Source organism: Sarcophilus harrisii, chromosome 2, assembly GCF_902635505.1.
Source record: "Sarcophilus harrisii chromosome 2, mSarHar1.11, whole genome shotgun sequence".
NCBI classification, from domain to species: Eukaryota; Metazoa; Chordata; class Mammalia; order Dasyuromorphia; family Dasyuridae; genus Sarcophilus; species Sarcophilus harrisii.
The window spans coordinates 485,397,734-485,416,557 of NC_045427.1; the positions used below are offsets into that span (position 1 = coordinate 485,397,734).

Consider the following 18,824-nt stretch of genomic DNA (forward strand, 5'->3'; position numbering starts at 1 on the left):
GGAGGTATAGTAAATTTAAAAGTTCAGTCCTTCTCTTTTCCCCAAGTCAGCTTATTCTCTTTCTCTATTCCTCCTGTCCCTTTCCCTTCTTCTTGCTCTCTGCCACTTCTGTCACATCTCTTGTTTTCTGAGCCATTGGTCAAATAGGACTGACTCATGACCTATTTCAAGTCCATCAGCATGTCATTTGCGGTGGGGTTGGGGGGACACCTTATTTCCTCACAGCAAGATTCTGGGTCCCTCTTGGAACAAGCTATGGACCAATTGGGAGCTTCCTGGAAGGAGAATCTAACAGTACATGTGTGGAGCCCTCTGGTTGGGGAATGCTCAGTCTCCTGTGGTACAGGTGAGGATCTTTGGGAACATAAGTAGCAGCTAAGGGTTGAACTATATGAGTCTTTCATCTCTCTGACCCCAGAGTTCCTATGAGAATTAGGATTAAGCTGATCATCAATTGAAAGTTTCCCATTGGACTGGTTTTGGTGTTGGAGGACTTGAGGTTGAACCTCAACTCTGTCACTATTTGTATGATCTTGGGCAAATCACTTCTGCGGATCTCGGTTCCTTCATCTACAAAATGAAGAGATTAGACTCAATGAGATCCTTTTTTGCTCTAAAAACATTTATTGTATGATGGAGTTCTTAGATGAGTCAGAGCAGGGCTGACCACTTCCATCTGCTTCCAGACATAGCACATGATTGGTATGTATTTTTCTTATCCTCTGGAAGATTTCACTGCCCTAGAATGAATTCTCCTTGCTTTGGAAGTTGTTCAGTTTTATTCAGGTTGCTAAATAGAATATTAAGAAATGTTAGTGCTGGACCCTAGGAGAGGAGAACCAAAAAGAGGACAATATTCCTGGAGCTGAGATATTTCCTATCTAGTTAAGGAGACAGACATGAAGTAACCAGAGGAGATGTCAAGGATCGGTATTCACTGTATACACAAGGGCCAAGAGAATTCAAAGCTTATTGTGGAATGGGATCAGAGAAGGCTTCATGAAGTCACAAACAACATGACTGAGGGCATGGAGGAAATGGAGACTAAGGTTAAGGTTAAGACAGTGCTAGGAGCCTCTCTGATTTGGAAAGCAGTGGGGGATAAATGAGGTGGGATTAGATTACTTCTCTTGAACTTTCTAGATCTGGATTCTAAGGTTCCTTTCAGCTTCAAATCCCTGAAAGTTATGATTTTCTCCCCTAGGCTTAAGGGAGCTACGCTATGTTTGTTTGGACTTTGCCAGCAGGAAGGAAGTCCAGGAAGAGAAATGTAACCCAGTGAACCCACCAGCAAATCAGATGATGGTGTGCCATGCTGCTGCCTGTCCACCTAGGTAAAGCAAAAAACAGTTTGGCTGCCTTTCCTCATCTTTAGAAGGTACCTATTTCATAGTACCCTCAGCACCACCACTGCCATCAACATCACTATCAACAAGTCATATTTATGTATAATTTCTTTAAAAATAGCTATGTTAACTTGTTTTTACATCATTTAGATTTCTCCACTTTCTCCCTGACTCCTTTCTATCTCTTATGACAATTTTTAGAAGGAAAAAATATAGCAAAACCAATCAATACATCCAAAAAAAATTCTGATATTATATGCATCATTCCATACCCTTAGTCCTCTGTCTCTGCAAAGAATGGGAAAGCTGTCTTCTCATAATTTTCTAGAGGCTAAATATATTCTTTTTAATTTCACTATATTCAGTTTTGATTGTTTAGTGATTTTTCCTTCCACATACTTCTTCTTAGATAAAACATGTTTAAGTCATTGTGTATATGTATATATGCTGTATATATTGTTTTTGTCTTTACTTCATTTTGCTTTTTTTTTTGTTGGTGACCTTAGAATGTAAGCCAGCAGTGAAATGTCTAGGTCAAAGGGTACCAACATTTTAGTCACTTTATTTACATAATTCCAAATAGCTTTCTAGGATGATTGTACCATCAACATGGCATAATTTGGCTCCATCAATGATTCATTAGGTATCTTTCTACATCCTCTCATTGACTGGTCCCATCTTTTGTCAACTTTCCAACTTTCTTCATTTCTAAGGTAAAACTTCGTATTCCTCTATTCGTGATTTGAGCATTTTTTTCATAATTGTTAATGATTTATAATTATTTTGAAAACTATTGGCTCATATTCTTTGACTACTTTGTTATTGAGAACTAGCATTTAGCCACATTTCTGTTGTCTACGTATACCTTCAATACCTCTTCCCTCTCCACCCTCAATGAGGTTCTGAAATACTTTGAAAGTTCATCATTATAGAAACTGATCCGGTTGTACTGCTCAACATCAACTCCATTGTCTATTCCCTTTGATGGGAGGGCTAAGTACTAAACTATTCCTCTGTAGAGGGCTCAGAATTTGCCAACCATGTCTTCATTTCCCACCAACTATTCTGTTCAGTTTTCTGTTATTAGCTTTGAAACTTCTGTATTCTTTTCTTATTTGTATCCCTGGTGTACAGTGCTGGCACATGATAGGCAAGTTACTATTTAGTCACACTCTCTCCTTCCTCCCTCCTCCTCCTCCTCCTTCTTCTCTCTCTCTCTCTCTCTCTCTCTCTGTAATCAATATCCCTTATCAGAGATGTGTGATAGAAAGATTCCCTCCCAGTTGATTTATATAAAAGAGCTTTAAGACAAAATCTTTCCTTCACCACAACCTGTAATAAAGATAGTCGTTCAACTAAGTTGTTTTTAGCCGCGTCTGACTTGTGCCCCAGCTGGGGTTTCTTGGCAAAGATATGGAGTGTTTGCCAGTTCTTCCTCCAAGCTCATTTGGTAGATGAGGAAACCGAGGCGAGCAGGGTGACCAGCCCTCCCAGTGCTAGTATCTGGGGTGAGACTGGAACTCCTGAAGAGGAGTCTCCCTTGCCCAGGCTTGGCGCTCTAGCCCCCGGGCCAGCTTTCATTAGGAGCTTCCAGATAAGAGGAGTGAGGAAGCCCTTTCCCTCGAGCAGAGCCTACTGAGCTATTCTTCCCTTTCACTTTAGGTGGGAGGTTAAAGCTCTGGCCCCTTGTCCAGTGACCTGCGGAGGGGGGAAAGTGCCCCTCTCTGTCCACTGTGTGAGGCAGAACAGAGGCCTGACTCTCAGCCTTCCTCATTCCAAGTGTTGGGGGGTGCCCCGGCCCAGCAGCTCCCGGGACTGCAGCCCAGAGCCTTGTCCTGCCAGGTCTGTATGCTCGGGGGCCCTGGACCACCTGCTTAACCGGTCCCACTGAGAAGGAATGGCTGCATGCTGGGAAGGGGGGCATCCCAAGGCTGTTCAGGAATACAAGATAACCCACTATCATGTGGCTTGTTACTGCCTTGATCCAGATCTAGCAGTGGGAAACCAGGGCCCCTGAAACTGTGGGCCTCCAAGTGGTTTTCCTGGCAGTTGGAGGGAATCTTGGATTGGGTAAGCCTGAAGATGGATTTTTCTGTGCCCCCTCTTCCACCAGGTGGCGGCACAAGCTGGCATCCTGCAATGTAAGCTGTGGGGGAGGAGTGGTCCGCAGGATCCTCTACTGTGCCAGGGCTCTCGGGGAGACCGGGGAGGAGATTGTGCCCGACCCCCAGTGCCAGGGGCTACCTCGCCCAGAGGAGCAGGAGCCCTGCAACCTAGACCCTTGCCCACCCAGGTCAGCAGCCCCCGCAGAGGGACACACAAGCTGGGATGCATCCTGAGGGGCCCCTGGCATAGAGAGGGCAGTCTTGTTGTATGAGAGGGTTAGCCTAGAGAGGGGAAACCTGAGTGAGGGGCACGACAGCCATCTTCCAGTAGTTTATTGTGGCATTCTATGGGGGAGGATTCAGCTCGCTCTGCTTGGCCATGGAGGGTAGAACGGGAGCAGATTTTGGCTGCATAAGAGAGAACTTTTTACTCATTATATTTCTGGGTGACTGGATCCATGATGTCACTGGCCTGGGCATTCCATCGACTGAGGTAATTCACCCCCCACCCCTACATCTCACTCTGTATGTTACTTATTTCATTTTGTAAATCCTCTCGTCCAGGAATGCCGTTATATACTGGACTTCCTCTGGCTCTGTTTAGTGGATGGTAAAAGATTGACCTTGCTGATCCATCTACTACCGGTCACTCTTGCACTACAGTGAGCCCACCTCCTTTTCCCAGAAGCATGTCTCTGACAGTGTCTTTTATGTCATTTTTTATGCATAAGAGTTTTAGAAAGATGTTACCAGCATGGGTATTTGTCTTCAAGGTTACCTGCAATTGTGAATCTTCTTAGCTGGTGGTGTTTCAGGATTCCCAGATATATGGCATCTTTTAAAAATATATCACTTTTTTTTTAAAAGGGGGGATGTCTGGGGGGCATTGTTTGCAGCAGCAATTGTGTTAGCATTACTGTCCAAAGGTGGAATTGACTTTTCTAGGAGGAAGAGAAATCCCAATCACTGGAGGCCTTCAAGCTGGGGCTGCATGACTATATTGTTGGGCATGTGGTAAAAATATATTTCTATTCAGACACAGGTAATAACCGCGGTTCCTTCTACCTCTCAGAACTATGATTCTGAGCACATCTGAACGACAGAAGAACGACGTCCATTGCCTCTGTCTCAATGATGCTTTCTTTCTGAAATAGGTGGAAAATAGTGTCGAGCAGCTCATGCTCAGCGAGCTGTGGTCTGGGCATGGTCACGCGCACCCTGGCCTGCGTGCAGCTGGATCATGGAGAAGAAGCAGAGGTGGAGGAGGGAGCCTGCGCCACCTTGGAGAGGCCCCCAGCTAGCATCCCTTGCATTGTAGCAGACTGTACCTACCAATGGCATTTCAGCGACTGGTCAGAGGTATTCATCTTAGCCAACTCTGAAATGCACTGGGGGAGAGGAAAGGGTTCGTATTTGTGTTTTTCCCTCTGGAGGCCTTTAGATATTTGTTAGGGTTCTCTTCTCAAAAAGTTTGAAGAAAAATGAAACCCACTTTGTAGCCCCGAGTCTGCGTTGGAACTCGGGCAGCAGCAAGACTGGGTGGAGAGGCTGGCACTGAGAAAAGGGAGGATCTGCTATAGGAACGAGGCCCGGCAGTGCACCAGCAGTAGTAGTCAGGGGTCCGGAAGTCAGCACAAGCAGGCGGGTTTGAGAACCCAGCGGGTGACACAAATCAGGTTTTTACCTGGGGCAGGGCAGCTGGCGGGGAATTTGGGTACACACAGGAAGCAAAGGGGAGGCAGGGCGACATGAACAGCATTCCAGGGTCAGCACCAAGGGCCCTCTGTTCTGAAACAGTCTTCCGATTTGTTTCCTGTTGGGTTGACGCTAGCCCCAGGGCTTAGCCACTAGAGTGTTGGGAGGTATAAGTGGGTTGCTAGAAAGCCCTTGGGGGAAGGAGGGAGAAGTGCAAAGGCAGACCCCAATACTGTGGCTGTTCCCCACTAAGGTGTGCGAGTTTCACCCTTTGGACGTTATTTGCCACCAATCACAACAGGGCCGCCCTTTCCTCTAGTGTTCCGCCTCATGTGGGAATGGGATCCAGCGCCGCCATGATTTCTGCGTCAGACCCTACCAGTCCCACACTGCAGTCCCTGCCGTCTTCTGTCAGCACATCCCCAAGCCTGTGACTGTGAGGGGCTGCTCTGCGGGGCCCTGCGAGAGGCGGCTGGTCCCCAAAGTGAAGGCACAGCAGGAAGCCACCACTGCCAGGAGCCTGACAGCAGCAGCTCCTGCTCTAGCCCTCCAGGGTCCTCAGGACAGAGCCCTGGCTGTCCCCCGCCTCTTCCCACCTTCATCTGTTCGACCCGAGGAACCTCCCGAGCAGGAAGAGAGCACTGGCAAGTCTAGTTACGCCTTCTTCTTGGATCAGGTGGATCCCACCCAGAACCACATTCAGACCCACCATGGGCTTTACTGGGGCAGACACCGCTTCCTCCTCTGTGGCTGAGGAGAAAGCCTCTGATGTTCTTAATTAGTTCTCTTAGGACCAAGAGGTTCTAATTCGATGAAGAGGAGAGAAAGGGGCTTTCCTAACCCAAAGCATGCCTCACATTGTACTTTGCTAGGGAATCAAGAAGCATGGTCATCCACAGGGAGGCACAGAGAAAAGAGCTGAGCTGGGGGTCCTAGCACTTGGGAGGAAATCCTAGTTGTGTGGTGAACATGGACAAATCACCCAATCTGTTGGGACCCCAGTTTCCTCAGCTTTAAAATGAGGAGCTTGGATTAGATGACTTCTGAGGTCCCTCTGTGACCTCTGGATCCATTATACTATGGACCTAATCTAGGCATAGACCTTTAAGTTGTGATGCTGACCTAAGGAGGATGATGCTCCAAGACTGGGCCTAGAGTCATGGAGACCCAAGTTCAAACCCATTCTCAGATCCTTGTTGACTCTATGACACTGGGCAAGTCATTTACACTTCTGGCTCGGTAAAGCACCCCAATTCCAGAGTTGTAATGATCCATTTATATCTGTATTACATTTGTATCTGTAAAACCCTTAACAATGCCTGGCACAAAGTAGGTATTTAATGAATATCTTTCTTCCTTTTTTCCTTCTATTCTTCCTTGCTCATAATGCCAACCCAAATGGAGACAATGAAATCCCAAATAAATCATAAAAATAATGAATGAGTATGTGAAAGCAAAAGAGGAGATAGGAAAAACTGAGGGAGAAATAACCTAGAAACTAAAAATATTATAGAAATGATAAATAAAACTAAGATCTGGTTCTTTGAAAAGACTTAATATTGACAAACCTTTAGCCAAATTGATTAAAAAGAGGGCAGAAAAAAAAATCAAACAAAAAATTGCATATGAACAAAGTGCAATCACAGCAAAGCCATAAAGAATAAAAAATTATTAGTTAGATATGCTTCCAAAATGGAAAATACACGAAAAATACTTTGTTATTTTATATTTTAGTGGTATTTCTCTAACAGAAGACAAATAGAGGTCTTAAACAATCTGATCTCTGGAAAAGAATCAGAAGCAGCTGTAAAGAAACTACCAAAGGAAAAAAATCCCTGCTCCTGCTAGATTAGCAGAAGAATTCTACCAAATTTTAGAAGAACAATTAGCACAAATACCATACAAATAATTCTCAAAAAACAGAGAAAGAAGGCATTCTGTTATGATTTTAAGAATAGAGTTCTTTTTTTTTTTTTTTAAATTATAGTAACTTTTTATTGACAGAATCCATGCCAGGGTAATTTTTTTTTTTACAACATTATCCCTTGCACTCACTTCTGTTCCGATTTTTCCCTCCCACCCTCCACCCCCTCCCCTAGATGGCAAGCAGTCCTATATATGTTGAATATGTCCTAGTATATATCCTAGATACAATGTATGTGTGCAGATCCAAACAGTTTTCTTGTTGCACAGGGAGAATTGGATTCAGAAGGTAGAAATAACCCAGGAAGAAAAACAAAAATGCAAACAGTTTACATTCATTTCCCAGTGTTTTTTCTTTGGGTGTAGCTGCTTCTGTCCATCCGTTGATCAATTGAAACTGAGTTAGGTCTCTTTGTCAAAGAAATCCACTTCCATCAGATTACATCTTCATACAGTATTGTTGTTGATGTATATAATAATCTCTTGGTTCTGCTCATTTCACTTAGCATCAATTCATGTAATTCTCTCCAAGTCTCTCTGTATTCATCCTGATGGTCATTTCTTACAGAACAATAATATTCCATAACAAGAATAGAGTTCTTTTATGAGAAAACGTAGTCCCAATACCTAAACTAGTGAAAGATAAATCCTAGAAGATTTTAAATCAATGTTATTAATTAATATCAATTCAAAAGCATTTTGTCACAATATCTACTTACTAAAAATGAGAAAAAAGCCCCAGTTAAAACAACTTCCAAGAATAATGGGGAAAACATCAACCCTGTTCCTATAATCTGAGTCAAATACCATTTGCTTCCCTATTGTCTCCTTTACCCTCCATTCCTCAACTGCATATGTAATCATAGTAGGTTCTTCTTTCTCCCTGTTTAGGTACTTGTGGAAAGCAATACCTTAAACCTGCAGGGACTATCAATATGACTGGCACGCAGGTGGCCAAGTGTGCAGTAGCCATTGGTAGACCTTTGGGAGAGATGGTGGTCTTCCAAGTCCTGGAGAGCTCCCTCAACTGCAGTGTTGGTTTGTTTGGGTGCCCATTTAACTTGTCTTATGCCCTTTAAAACTTCCTTTCATGTTCTTCCTTGTCTGTACACGCAGACACTCTTATAGGAGTTTAGGGTCCTTGAGTCTATGCTTGTTTAAGGAGTTCTAGCTTGGGGTGCTCAAAATGTTCTGGTTGACAGTCCCCCTAAAGAAGACTGTCTTCTGGCAGCTCTGCCATTTCTCACTCTCTCGTTAGTGCTACAATGATAACACTGGTCTTGGTGACAAAGGAGCCCTTACCAATGCCTCTACTATTTCCCCATCCTCAGACAGGAAGGGAAGGGAAACAGAACTGTGCTACCATATAATGAAATATTGTGAAAGTGCTTAGGGTCTAAAGGGATGCCCAGAAGCTAGACCTGGAACCTGTTTGGTCTCTTACTTATAAGCCTCCAATCCACCCCCAAACTGAAGACTTAATAATGTCTGAAACCTGCCTCACTGCCTTATTTTAGGGGAGATGCTGCTGTTTTGGGGACGGCTCACCTGGAGGAAAGCCTGCAAGAATTTGGCAGGGGTGACATTCATCTCCAAAACCAACACCCTGGTGGTGAGACAGCACTTGGTATTCCCAGAAAATGGTGTGGTGCTGCAGTACTGGAGCCAGTTAGCCACAGAAAATTATCACAAAGGTACCAGGGTGGGTGGGGAAGAGAGGTTGGAGTCAGCTCTTCAGAGTCTTTGAAAGCCAAGTGTTAAAATTTCAATTTGTCAGAAATTGGCAAATACTACAAATTAGGGCCTGATTTATTGTTTTGTTAATTGTCTAGATTTCAGAAAGTGATGGAGAAAATACTAATAATGCAGATGAGATTCTTAGCTAGAACTTAATGGAAGCCAGGAAAACCATAGGTGATATTGAGGAGAGAGACATCCAGAGAAAATGCTTGGAACAGAGCTGGAATGCCTTGTTCATGGAACAACCAGGATGCCAGTGTCACAGAATCAAAGTGATTGAAGTGTAAGTGTGAGAGAGGCTGAAAGGTAGCAGGTAGCTAGTTATAAGGGGTTTTGGGTAGCAAACAGAGGTTTTTATATTTGATGTTGGAAGAGATAAAGGAATCACTGGAATTTACTGAACGGGGGAAGGGATTTTGACATAGCCGTGGACTTCAGGAAAATGACTTTGGTGGCTGGCTGACGGATTGGAGGGATGAGAGGCCTGAGGCAGGCTGACCCAGGAGGAGGCTACCATGGGGAGATGAAGGGCCTTCCCCAGAGGGTGAGGGTAGGATAGAGAGAGGCTAAGAGTGAGGAATCCCTGCTGACTCCTAGGAGGAGTCAGAGACTGGGGTAATGGTGATGCTGTCTATAATAATAAGGGCATTAGAAGCAGGGAAGGTTTAGGTGGAAAGATACTGAGGTCTGCTTTGGACATATTGAGTTTAAGATGTCTACTGGACATCCAGTTTGAGATATCTGAAAGGCAGCTGGAGATGTGAGATTGAAGATCAGCGAGAAGGTGAGGAAGGAAAAAGAGATTTGAGAATCATCAGCAGAGAGATAGTAATTAAATTCATGGGAGCTGGTAAGATCACCAAGGGAAATAGTATAGAGCTTCCTGCTATGTGCTTCATAACCCCATATAGGGTCTCATAACTGAATGTGGGGCGTTACAAAATTAAAGGTTTGATATATCTATATGTCCGGGATTACACAGAAATTTCTCAAGTGAAAAGAGGTCATGAGTGAAAGAAGTTTAAGAAACCTTAGAGAAGAGGGCCCACAAGTGAGCTCTGAGGGGCATTTATGGTTAGAGGGTGTGATTTGGATAAGGTTCCAGGAAATTAGACACTGAAGGAGCCATCAGGTATGCTGGAGGAAAACTAGGAAAGAGCAGTGTCCTGAAAACCAAGGGGCAAGGGTGTGGAAGCAGAGAGGGAAGAGGAAACATTTCTATGTATTTTGGCCCAGATTTGTGATTTCATCGTGTAGGGTGTCCTCAGTGGGGAAGCTTTCTCTTGTAACTGGTCCAAGTCAGTGTGTTTCAGAAATGGAACTTGAACAAAGATCTTTTTGGTACCAACTCTCTACTCTGCTGACCTGCCACTTATGATACACTTGTAGACCACCATAATACACAACTCGGTAACTACATGGATCTGTGAGACCCAAGAGGGCAATGACTGTCATATATAATGGAGGCACAGGATAACCCCCAGTGAGGTTTTCCCTCATTCTTTTGGATTCCCTAAACTGATGATGCTTCCTCTTAAACCTGGATCTAGAAGTTAGGCTGGGCCAGAACAAGTCACATAGAATCCTCTGACCACTTTGCAGTCTATCACAGCCCTCTCTATTATTGTGTTCTATTGTGTTTTTCATATTCTCATAGCATCTCTCTACAAAATTTTTCCTCCTCAGAATGTGACATGCAACTCTTTGGTCCTAGAGGAGAAATTGTGATTCCTCCACGGGGCCAGGAGGTGAGAGAGCAAGGAGGATGTCGAGTTTTCATCAGTGTGGCTCCGGAAGCTCGGATAGCCATTCACGCTCTGAACATTGATCTGGGGACAGAAGCCAATCAGACATCTGACAGCTACATTTTGGTAAGGCCACCAGGAAAAGGATAGGACCAGGTAGATTCTGATCCTCCTTAGAGTTTTAGGCACTGTTATGTATTAGCCTAGATCAGCCAGTCGATAAGCATTTGTGAAGTGTCTCTTACAGATCAAGCATGATGCTGGACACAGGAGATAGACAAAAAATGAAATAGCTATGGGCCCCTCAGTAAGGTTTTCCCTTGTTTTTCTAATTCCATAGTAATTTCATTTTCTTTTACTACAAAATTAGAGGATTAGAGAACATGATCTCTGAGACCACTTATGGTATTAGAATTTTATGAATATACTTCATTTAACAGACATTTTATTAAAAGCACTACTGTGTGCTTTTAGTGCTGGATGCTAATTCTAGTCAATGAAACATCAGTGAAAGAAAGGATTTTCAGATAGGAGTTAAATAGAAAAGGCTTTCCCCTATTTTATTAGAATCAATTTACAGCAGAATTCAAATGCATTTGGATCCTAGTTGAATTTTGTTTTCCATGGATGAGCATGATAACCCATACTTTTGATTTTTTGTTATTATGAGATAGATGTAGAGTAGGGACTGGATCTATGATTTCATTGTTGTAGGGAACTCCTAGGTGAGGAAACATTCTCTCTTCCAGGCTGACAGCTTCTCTTCAACTTGTAGTCTTTTTCCAGTGGCAAACCCAAGTTTCATCCAAGAAAGTTTTATGTGACAGTGGGTATATAGATATATAAAATAGGAAAGCAAATTAAATATTTACTGATAATAACTCATAATTCTGAGGTCCCCACATTCAGTTTTGAGACTTCATATGAAGTTGCAAACCATAGTTTAAGAAGCTGGGGCCTACCAAAGAACTATAAAACTGCATACCCTTACGAACTGATGCAAAGTGAAATAAGCAGAATCAGGAAAACTAACACAGTAATAGTAGGATTGTGTGATGATCAACTATAAAGACTTGATTCTTCTAAGCAGTTCAGTGGTCCCAAGCAATCCCAACAAACTTTGGATGGAAAACACCATCCCCATTAAGAGAGAGAATTATGGAGACTGAATGTAAATCAACACATCAACCTCCCAACATGATACATATTGAAATATGTAAAAAAAGAATGTACATGCATAACAAAAATTTTTAAAAATATAACTGGTGAAAATAAAAATAATAAAATTAAAAAAAAAGAAGGTGGGGCCTATAGCACTAAAAAGTTAAAGTAACTTTCCTAGAATCTTGTAGTCTGAGACAGAAGCTGGCTCTTACGTACCATATTGTGGTGTTGTTAGTTCTTCAGTCATGTCTTTATGACTGCAATTGGGGTTTTCTTGGCAAAGATACTGGAATGCTTTGTCATTTCTTTCTGTAGCTCATTTTATAGATGAGAAAACTGAGGCAAATAGGGTCAAATGACTTGCCCAGAGTCACACAGCTAGTAACTGTCTCACTGGATATTCTATCCACTTTATCCACTTAACTGCCCTACCATTACACTATCTGTTTTAAACATGAGAAACAAGAAATTTAAATAAGAGAAAAAGCAAACAAAACAAAAATTTTTGAATTTTTACAGTAACTGATTTCAATTTTCTGTCAACCCCATAATAGCCCAGTAATATCAGTCTTTTAAAATGGGACACAGAATAAGGAGATCTTCTCTGAAAGCTTCTTCCATGTAGGCTGACACCCTCATTCTTTTTCCTTTTAGATCCATGACATGCACAATATGAAGATGGTAATATTCCATGGGCAGCAGTTATTCTACTGGGAGTCAGCAGGAAGCCAAGCTGAAATTGAGTTCAGTGAGAGCTTCCAAAAGGACCACATCAGTTTTCAGGGTCAATATTGGATCCTTAAATAGAGTAAAGTCAAAATCTTCCTCTGGAAATGGCCTAAGGTGGGACCTTAGGTCTCTGAAAACTTATTCTTAACTTTGCTGTTTACATCTCTGCTGATCATAACCCCATGTCTGACCCTCAGCTCAGTCCTATGTCCTTTAGGGATAATATCTATATTCTGAAAGGGAATGAAGAATATAAGAAGGACTTTTGAGACTGTGGGCCAGAAGAAGCTAATCAACTTTTAAGCTTATTTCTCTCTTTGGCACTATGCTCACATCTCCTTCTTTACCTACGGGGAAGGCTTAAATGCCAGGAGAAGCTGCCTTTAAGAATCTGATCAAGTTGATCCTTTGACCTATGGTTTAGAGAGTAGAAATGCTCCAGTTCTTGGAGCCCTTGGGGAGATGGGGCTCAGTTTTCTGTAGGGAAATGACTGAAAACCAAGAAGAGTTGGCTTCTAATTCTGATTCTACCACTCCCTTATTGAATGACCTTGGGTATCTTTGGGCCTCAGATTTCTCATCTGTAAAATGAGGAGGGAGTGAAGTTCCATTTTAACTAACATTCTGGAGTTGTCCTTTGGGCCATTTCTGACAGTGTCCAGGAAGGGATAAGTCAGGGAGCCATCTGAGTAATTAAGAAGAGACTTTGCACAGACACAAGGCACCACCCAACTCTACCTATATCAATAAATATATGAAAGTGCTTCAGTTTGGGGTCATTCATTTAGTTCTACTAAACTAACTCTCCAAAAGGGCTATATTCTCTTTAGGGAGAGAAGCAGGTTCTAAGAAGCTGGAAGAACTATTAATAATAACTCATAAGTACATTAGTTTACTACTTTTTTTTACTACTATTTAGTAGTAGTTATTACTACTATTACTACTATTACTTTCTCATAACAGTTCAGTTAAATAGGTAGTACAATTAATGCTGAGAATACAAATAAGAAGAGAGGCAATTCCTGCTTTCCAGGAGCTTAGAATCTAATGAAGGACAGCATACAAAGAAAAAAAGCTGAAAAGTAGCTGGGAGTACCAAGAGGTCAGGGGGCACATAGGGAGGAAGAATGGCATTTCATAGAATAAAAATCAAGCCCTTTCCTGAATCACTGCTTTGTCATGAAGAAGCTTGCAGAGCTCAATAAAACTTTGAACCATGTTGTGCAGGGTTACTCAAGATGGACAGGTCATAGTGGAGAGTTCAGATAAAAGGCAATCCCTTGGAGAAGGAAATGGCAAACCAATCCAGCAATTTTGCCAAGGCAATCTTGTGGGCAGTATCAAAATGATAAAAGACATGAACTTGGAAGAGGAGACCCTCAGGTCGGAAGGTGTCCATATTACCGGGGAAGAGCTGGGGACAATCACCTATAGTTCCACAAAGAATGAGGTGGCTGGGCCAAAGGCAAAAGGAAGCTCAGCTGTGGATGTGTCAGTGATGAAAGGAAAGTCTCATGCTGCCAAGTTCAGTGTTGTTGCACAAGAACATGACTCAAGGTAAGGTGGAAGTGGACAAACAGGAGACAGAAAGTTTAAGCGTTGGCATCTTGGATGTCAGTATACTGCAGTGAATTAGAATGGATGAATTCAGGGGATCATTACATATACTACTGTAGGGCAAAAATTCCTTAGAAGCCCTCATGATCGGGAAAAGGGTAAAATAAGCAGCAAAGGAATATGATCTCAAAAATGAAAGAATGATATCTATGAATCCAAGCAACACTATTCAACGTCACAGTATACAAGTCTATGCTCCAATCACTGATGTCAAGAGCCAAAATTTATCAATTCTATGAAGACCTACAGCATATTCTAGAAATAATGCCCCCAAAAGATGTCAGGTTCATCAAAAGGGTTTGGAATGCTGAAGTAGGAAAAATCAAAAAATAATTGGAATAACAGATATGTTTAGCCTGGGAGTACAAAATGAAGCAAAGTAGACGCACAAAAAGTTTTATCAAGATAACTCACTGATCATAGCAAACACTTTTTCAACAACCCAAAAAGTGATTCTACATATGCCAGATGGTCATTGTCAAAGTAAATTAATTATATACTTTGTATAATATGGTGTATATATAGTATAGGTAGAAAAGCTCTATACAGTCAGTTAAAACAAGATCTGGAGCTGATTGTGGATCAGATATTTTTTATTGCAAAATTTAAATTTAAATTGAAGGAAGACCATCAGACTATATGGGTATTACCTAAATAGCATCCTTTTTAAAATATGAAATAGAAGTGATGAAAAGATTTAAGGAATTACATCAAGTTTAAAGAGTTCCTGAAGAACTATAGAGAAAGGTTTGAAATATTGTACAACAAAAAACATCCCAAAGAAAAGGAGTAAGAAAGGAAAATGGCTCTCTAATGAGGCTTTAGTTAGGGAAAGGATATCTGAGTAAAGGAGGAAAAGTAAAGGTAAAGGAGACAATTTCTTAAATGAGCAATGTGTTAAAAATAAATTATCTGAAATAAAAAATAATAGTTTCTAAGGTAGTAAATACTGACAATAGTAATGATCAATAGGTTACCATTGAATCAGGTCAACTAATTCCTCAGTGATTAGTGACATAAAAATAAGCTGTATAAATCACTTTTTTAGCAGAAAAGAAAAATTAAAAATTGCAACCATCTCAAAAAACTTGACTTGAACATTTAATTCAAGTGGTCAATACAGGTCATCTGACTAATATGCTTCTCCCAAGCTTTCTTAACCCAAATTTGTACTGTTAGCCATATTCAGCTGTCAAAGTGAGATTATCCTAGAAGTACTTTCAGGTGATGCCTTTTGTAAATCAGAAAACTTATTTTAAAAGAACCTGCAATTTTCCCCAAAGACTGGGAAAGAGGAACTTGTGGTCTTTAACTGCCAGAAAAGAAAACCCAACCTAAGAAGATACTCTTAACTCAATTTGTATATAACCTTTAGCTCAAGAGAAAAAAAAATGGTGCTTATCCATAAGTCCAGAAAGAGGAACTAACATTTAGTCAAATCACTCTTTCTCTAGATGCCAGAGAGGCATACAGAGTATACAAGAAAGATTTTTAACATCATTGATAAGCGTGATGATGTAGTTACTGATCTAGAGCCATATATCCTGGATAATGAGGTCAGGTGGAGAATATATTAATCTAATGGAGGTGATAGAATTCTAACTGAGATATTTAAAATCCTAAAATTAAAAATGCTGTTAAAAACCTAGCTGTATGATTCTGGGCAAGTCACTTAACCCCAATTGCCTCAGCAATAATAATAATAACAACAATGAAAAAATGCTGTTAAAATGCTGCACTTTAATGTGTCAGCAAATTTGGAAAACAACAGTGGCCACTGGATTGGAAAAATTTATATGTCCCAGTCCTAAAGAAGGGCAATGTCCAAGTTACTGAAAATTGGGTTAATTTCAGCATCGTTAAGGTTATACTTAAGATATTGAAAGCTTGGCTTCAGCAATATGTGAACTGAGAAATACCAGAAGTGCAAGCTGGTTTTTGAAGCAGATTTTGAAGCAGAGAAACTAGAGACCAAACTGCCAATATTTGCTGCGTTATGTAGAAAGCAAAGGAGTTCCAGAAAAAAAGTCTACTGCTTCATTGACTACATGAAAGCCTGTATGCAGATCACAATAAAATATGGCAAATCCTCAAAGACAGACGGAAGGACCAGATCATCTTATTTGTCTTCTGAGGGAGCTGAACGTGGGTCAACGGCAAAAACTGAACATGGAACAATTGATTAGTTTGAGAATGGGAAAGGAGTATGACAAGGTGGTAATTTTTCATCTTATTTAACTAATATACAGAGTACATTATGAGAAATACCATGCTGGTGGAATTAAAAGCCAGAATTAAGATTGCTGAGAAAAATATCATCTCAAAATTTTCAGATATGCAGACAATACTTCTCTGATGATATAAAGTGAAGAATAATTGAGAAGCTTCTTGATGAGGCTGAAAGTATAGGCAGTGGTTCTCAAAGTATGGTCTAGAGAAACCTGGGGATCTCTGAAATCCTTTTAGAGGGTCTACAAATTCAAAAGTAGTTTTTATTTCCAATATGGTAAATGTCTATAAATATAATCCAGATAAACAAAAACGCTTTGGAGAGATCCTCAATAATTTTTAACAGGATAAAGATACTGAAAACAAAAGTCTGAGAACCACTGGTATAGAATATAAAATTGTCTTGAAGCTTAACTTAAAAAAAAAAAAGAAAAAACTAAGATCATGGCATCTGGTCCCATCACTTCCTGGCAAATAGCGGGAGAAGAAACAGAAGTAGTGTCAGATTTTATATTCTTTGGGCTGAGCAATCACTGCAAGACAGCTACTGCAGCCATGAAATTAAGACACTTGTTCTTTGGAAGGAAAGCTGAGGTAAATCTGGAGAGCATACTCAAAAGCAGAGCCATCATCTTGCCAACAAAGATCTGTATGTTCAAAGCTATGGTTTTTCCAGTAGAAATGTATGGCTCTGTGAGTTGGATTATTAGGAAAACAGCACTTAAGAATCAACCCTTTCATACCACTACACACCTGTCAGATTGGCTAAGATGACAGGAAAAAATAATGATGATTGTTGGAGGGGATGCGGGAAAACTGGGACATTGATTCATTGTTGGTGGAGTTGTGAACGAATCCAACCATTTTGGAGAGTAGTTTGGAACTATGCTCAAAAAGTTATCAAACTGTGCATACCCTTTGATCCAGCAGTGTTACTACTGGGATTATATCCCAAAGAGATTATAAAGAAGGGAAAGGGACCTGTATGTGCACGAATGTTTGTGGCAGCCCTTTTTGTAGTGGCTAGAAACTGGAAACTGAATGGATGTCCATCAGTTGGAGAATGGCTGAATAAATTGTGGTATATGAAAATTATGGAATATTACTGTTCTGGAAGAAATGACCAACAGGATGATTTCAGAAAGGCCTGGAGAGACTTACACGAACTGATGCTGAGTGAAATGAGCAGGACCAGGAGATCATTATATACTTCAACAACAATACTAGATGATGACCAGTTCTGATGGATCAGGCCATCCTCAGCAACGAGATCAACCAAATCATTTCTAATGGAGCAGTAATGAACTGAACTAGCTATACCCAGAAAAAGAACTCTGGGAGATGACTAAAAACCATTACATTGAATTCCCAATCCCTATATTTATGCACACCTGCATTTTTGATTTCCTTCACAAGCTAATTGTACAATATTTCAGAGTCTGATTCTTTTTGTACAGCAAAATAACGTTTTGGTCATGTATACTTATTGTATCTAATTTATATTTTAATATATTTAACATCTACTGGTCATCCTGCCATCTGGGGGAGGGGGTGGGGGGGGTAAGAGGTAAAAAATTGGAACAAGAGGTTTGGCAATTGTTAATGCTGTAAAGTTACCCATACATATATCCTGCAAATAAAAGGCTATTAAATAAAAAAAAAATGCTGGGGGAATAACACAAAAACAAGATGGTCTTCAGCCTCAAGGCATTTGCATTGTAATGAGCATTTATGACATGTTAATAAATAAATAAAAACTGGAAAAAAAAAAGAATCAACACTTTCGAATATTCATGAAGAAGACTTTTTAAAATTAGCTTTTTTTATTTTCAAAATATATGCAAAGATAGCTTTCAACATTTACCCTTGCAAAACCTCGTGTTCATGGAGAAGACTTTTGAGAATCCATTGAACATCAAGGAGATCAAATCAACTAATTTTACTTAAGATTAATTCAGACTATTTATTGGAAGGACAAATCCTGAAGCTGAAGTGTAAATACTCTGACTACATAAGTTGGGATTCAATTCCCTGATATTAGGAAAAATTAAAGGCAAAAGAAGGGAAAGGCAGAGGATGAGATGGGCAGTGTCACGTGAGGAGATGGGGGACCTGGGGCGTCATGGTCAGACAGGGCTAACTAAGAACCCAAATCAAGCAAAGCCGCTGGTGGAAATGTCATGAATACACCATTCTGAACCTGCTAGGAAGGAAGGCTTTGGTGGGGGTTTAATGCCCAGCCCTCCAGAGGGAAGAAGGATGGAGGGCGAGAGTGCTGTTGGGTACAAGCGCCGCAGTGACATTTCGGGCTGTTCTGGGGCGGGGCACTTTGCAGAAAAGGTAAGGGAGGGATTGCTCTCAGGTCAGAGCCAGAGCTCCAGCCACGCGGCCGCGATCTTCCCATCACCAATCTCCAATCATCTTGGCGAGTCACTTTACCTTAGCGGTGCTTTCTCCCTCGTTAACATTTCGGCAATGCCGGGTACCCTTCGCTTCAGCAGAAGGAAGCCCCGGAGTCCAAACTCAGAGGA

At 41.2% G+C, this 18,824-nt stretch overlaps 1 protein-coding gene across 1 annotated transcript in view; it reads left to right on the forward strand.

Annotated features, from left to right (window-relative positions):
- The window catches only part of ADAMTS13 (ADAM metallopeptidase with thrombospondin type 1 motif 13), a 37,605-nt gene extending 24,966 nt beyond the window's left edge, over positions 1-12,639 (forward strand). The window contains exons 23-32 of the mRNA XM_012553998.3: positions 226-346; positions 1,205-1,334; positions 3,009-3,188; positions 3,460-3,639; positions 4,606-4,810; positions 5,466-5,790; positions 7,961-8,107; positions 8,587-8,763; positions 10,496-10,680; positions 12,373-12,639. Coding sequence (XP_012409452.2) covers positions 226-346; positions 1,205-1,334; positions 3,009-3,188; positions 3,460-3,639; positions 4,606-4,810; positions 5,466-5,790; positions 7,961-8,107; positions 8,587-8,763; positions 10,496-10,680; positions 12,373-12,525 — 1,803 coding nt within the window. The 3' untranslated portion in view covers positions 12,526-12,639. The remainder of the gene's footprint in view (positions 1-225; positions 347-1,204; positions 1,335-3,008; positions 3,189-3,459; positions 3,640-4,605; positions 4,811-5,465; positions 5,791-7,960; positions 8,108-8,586; positions 8,764-10,495; positions 10,681-12,372) is intronic.
- Positions 12,640-18,824: the final 6,185 nt, after the last annotated feature.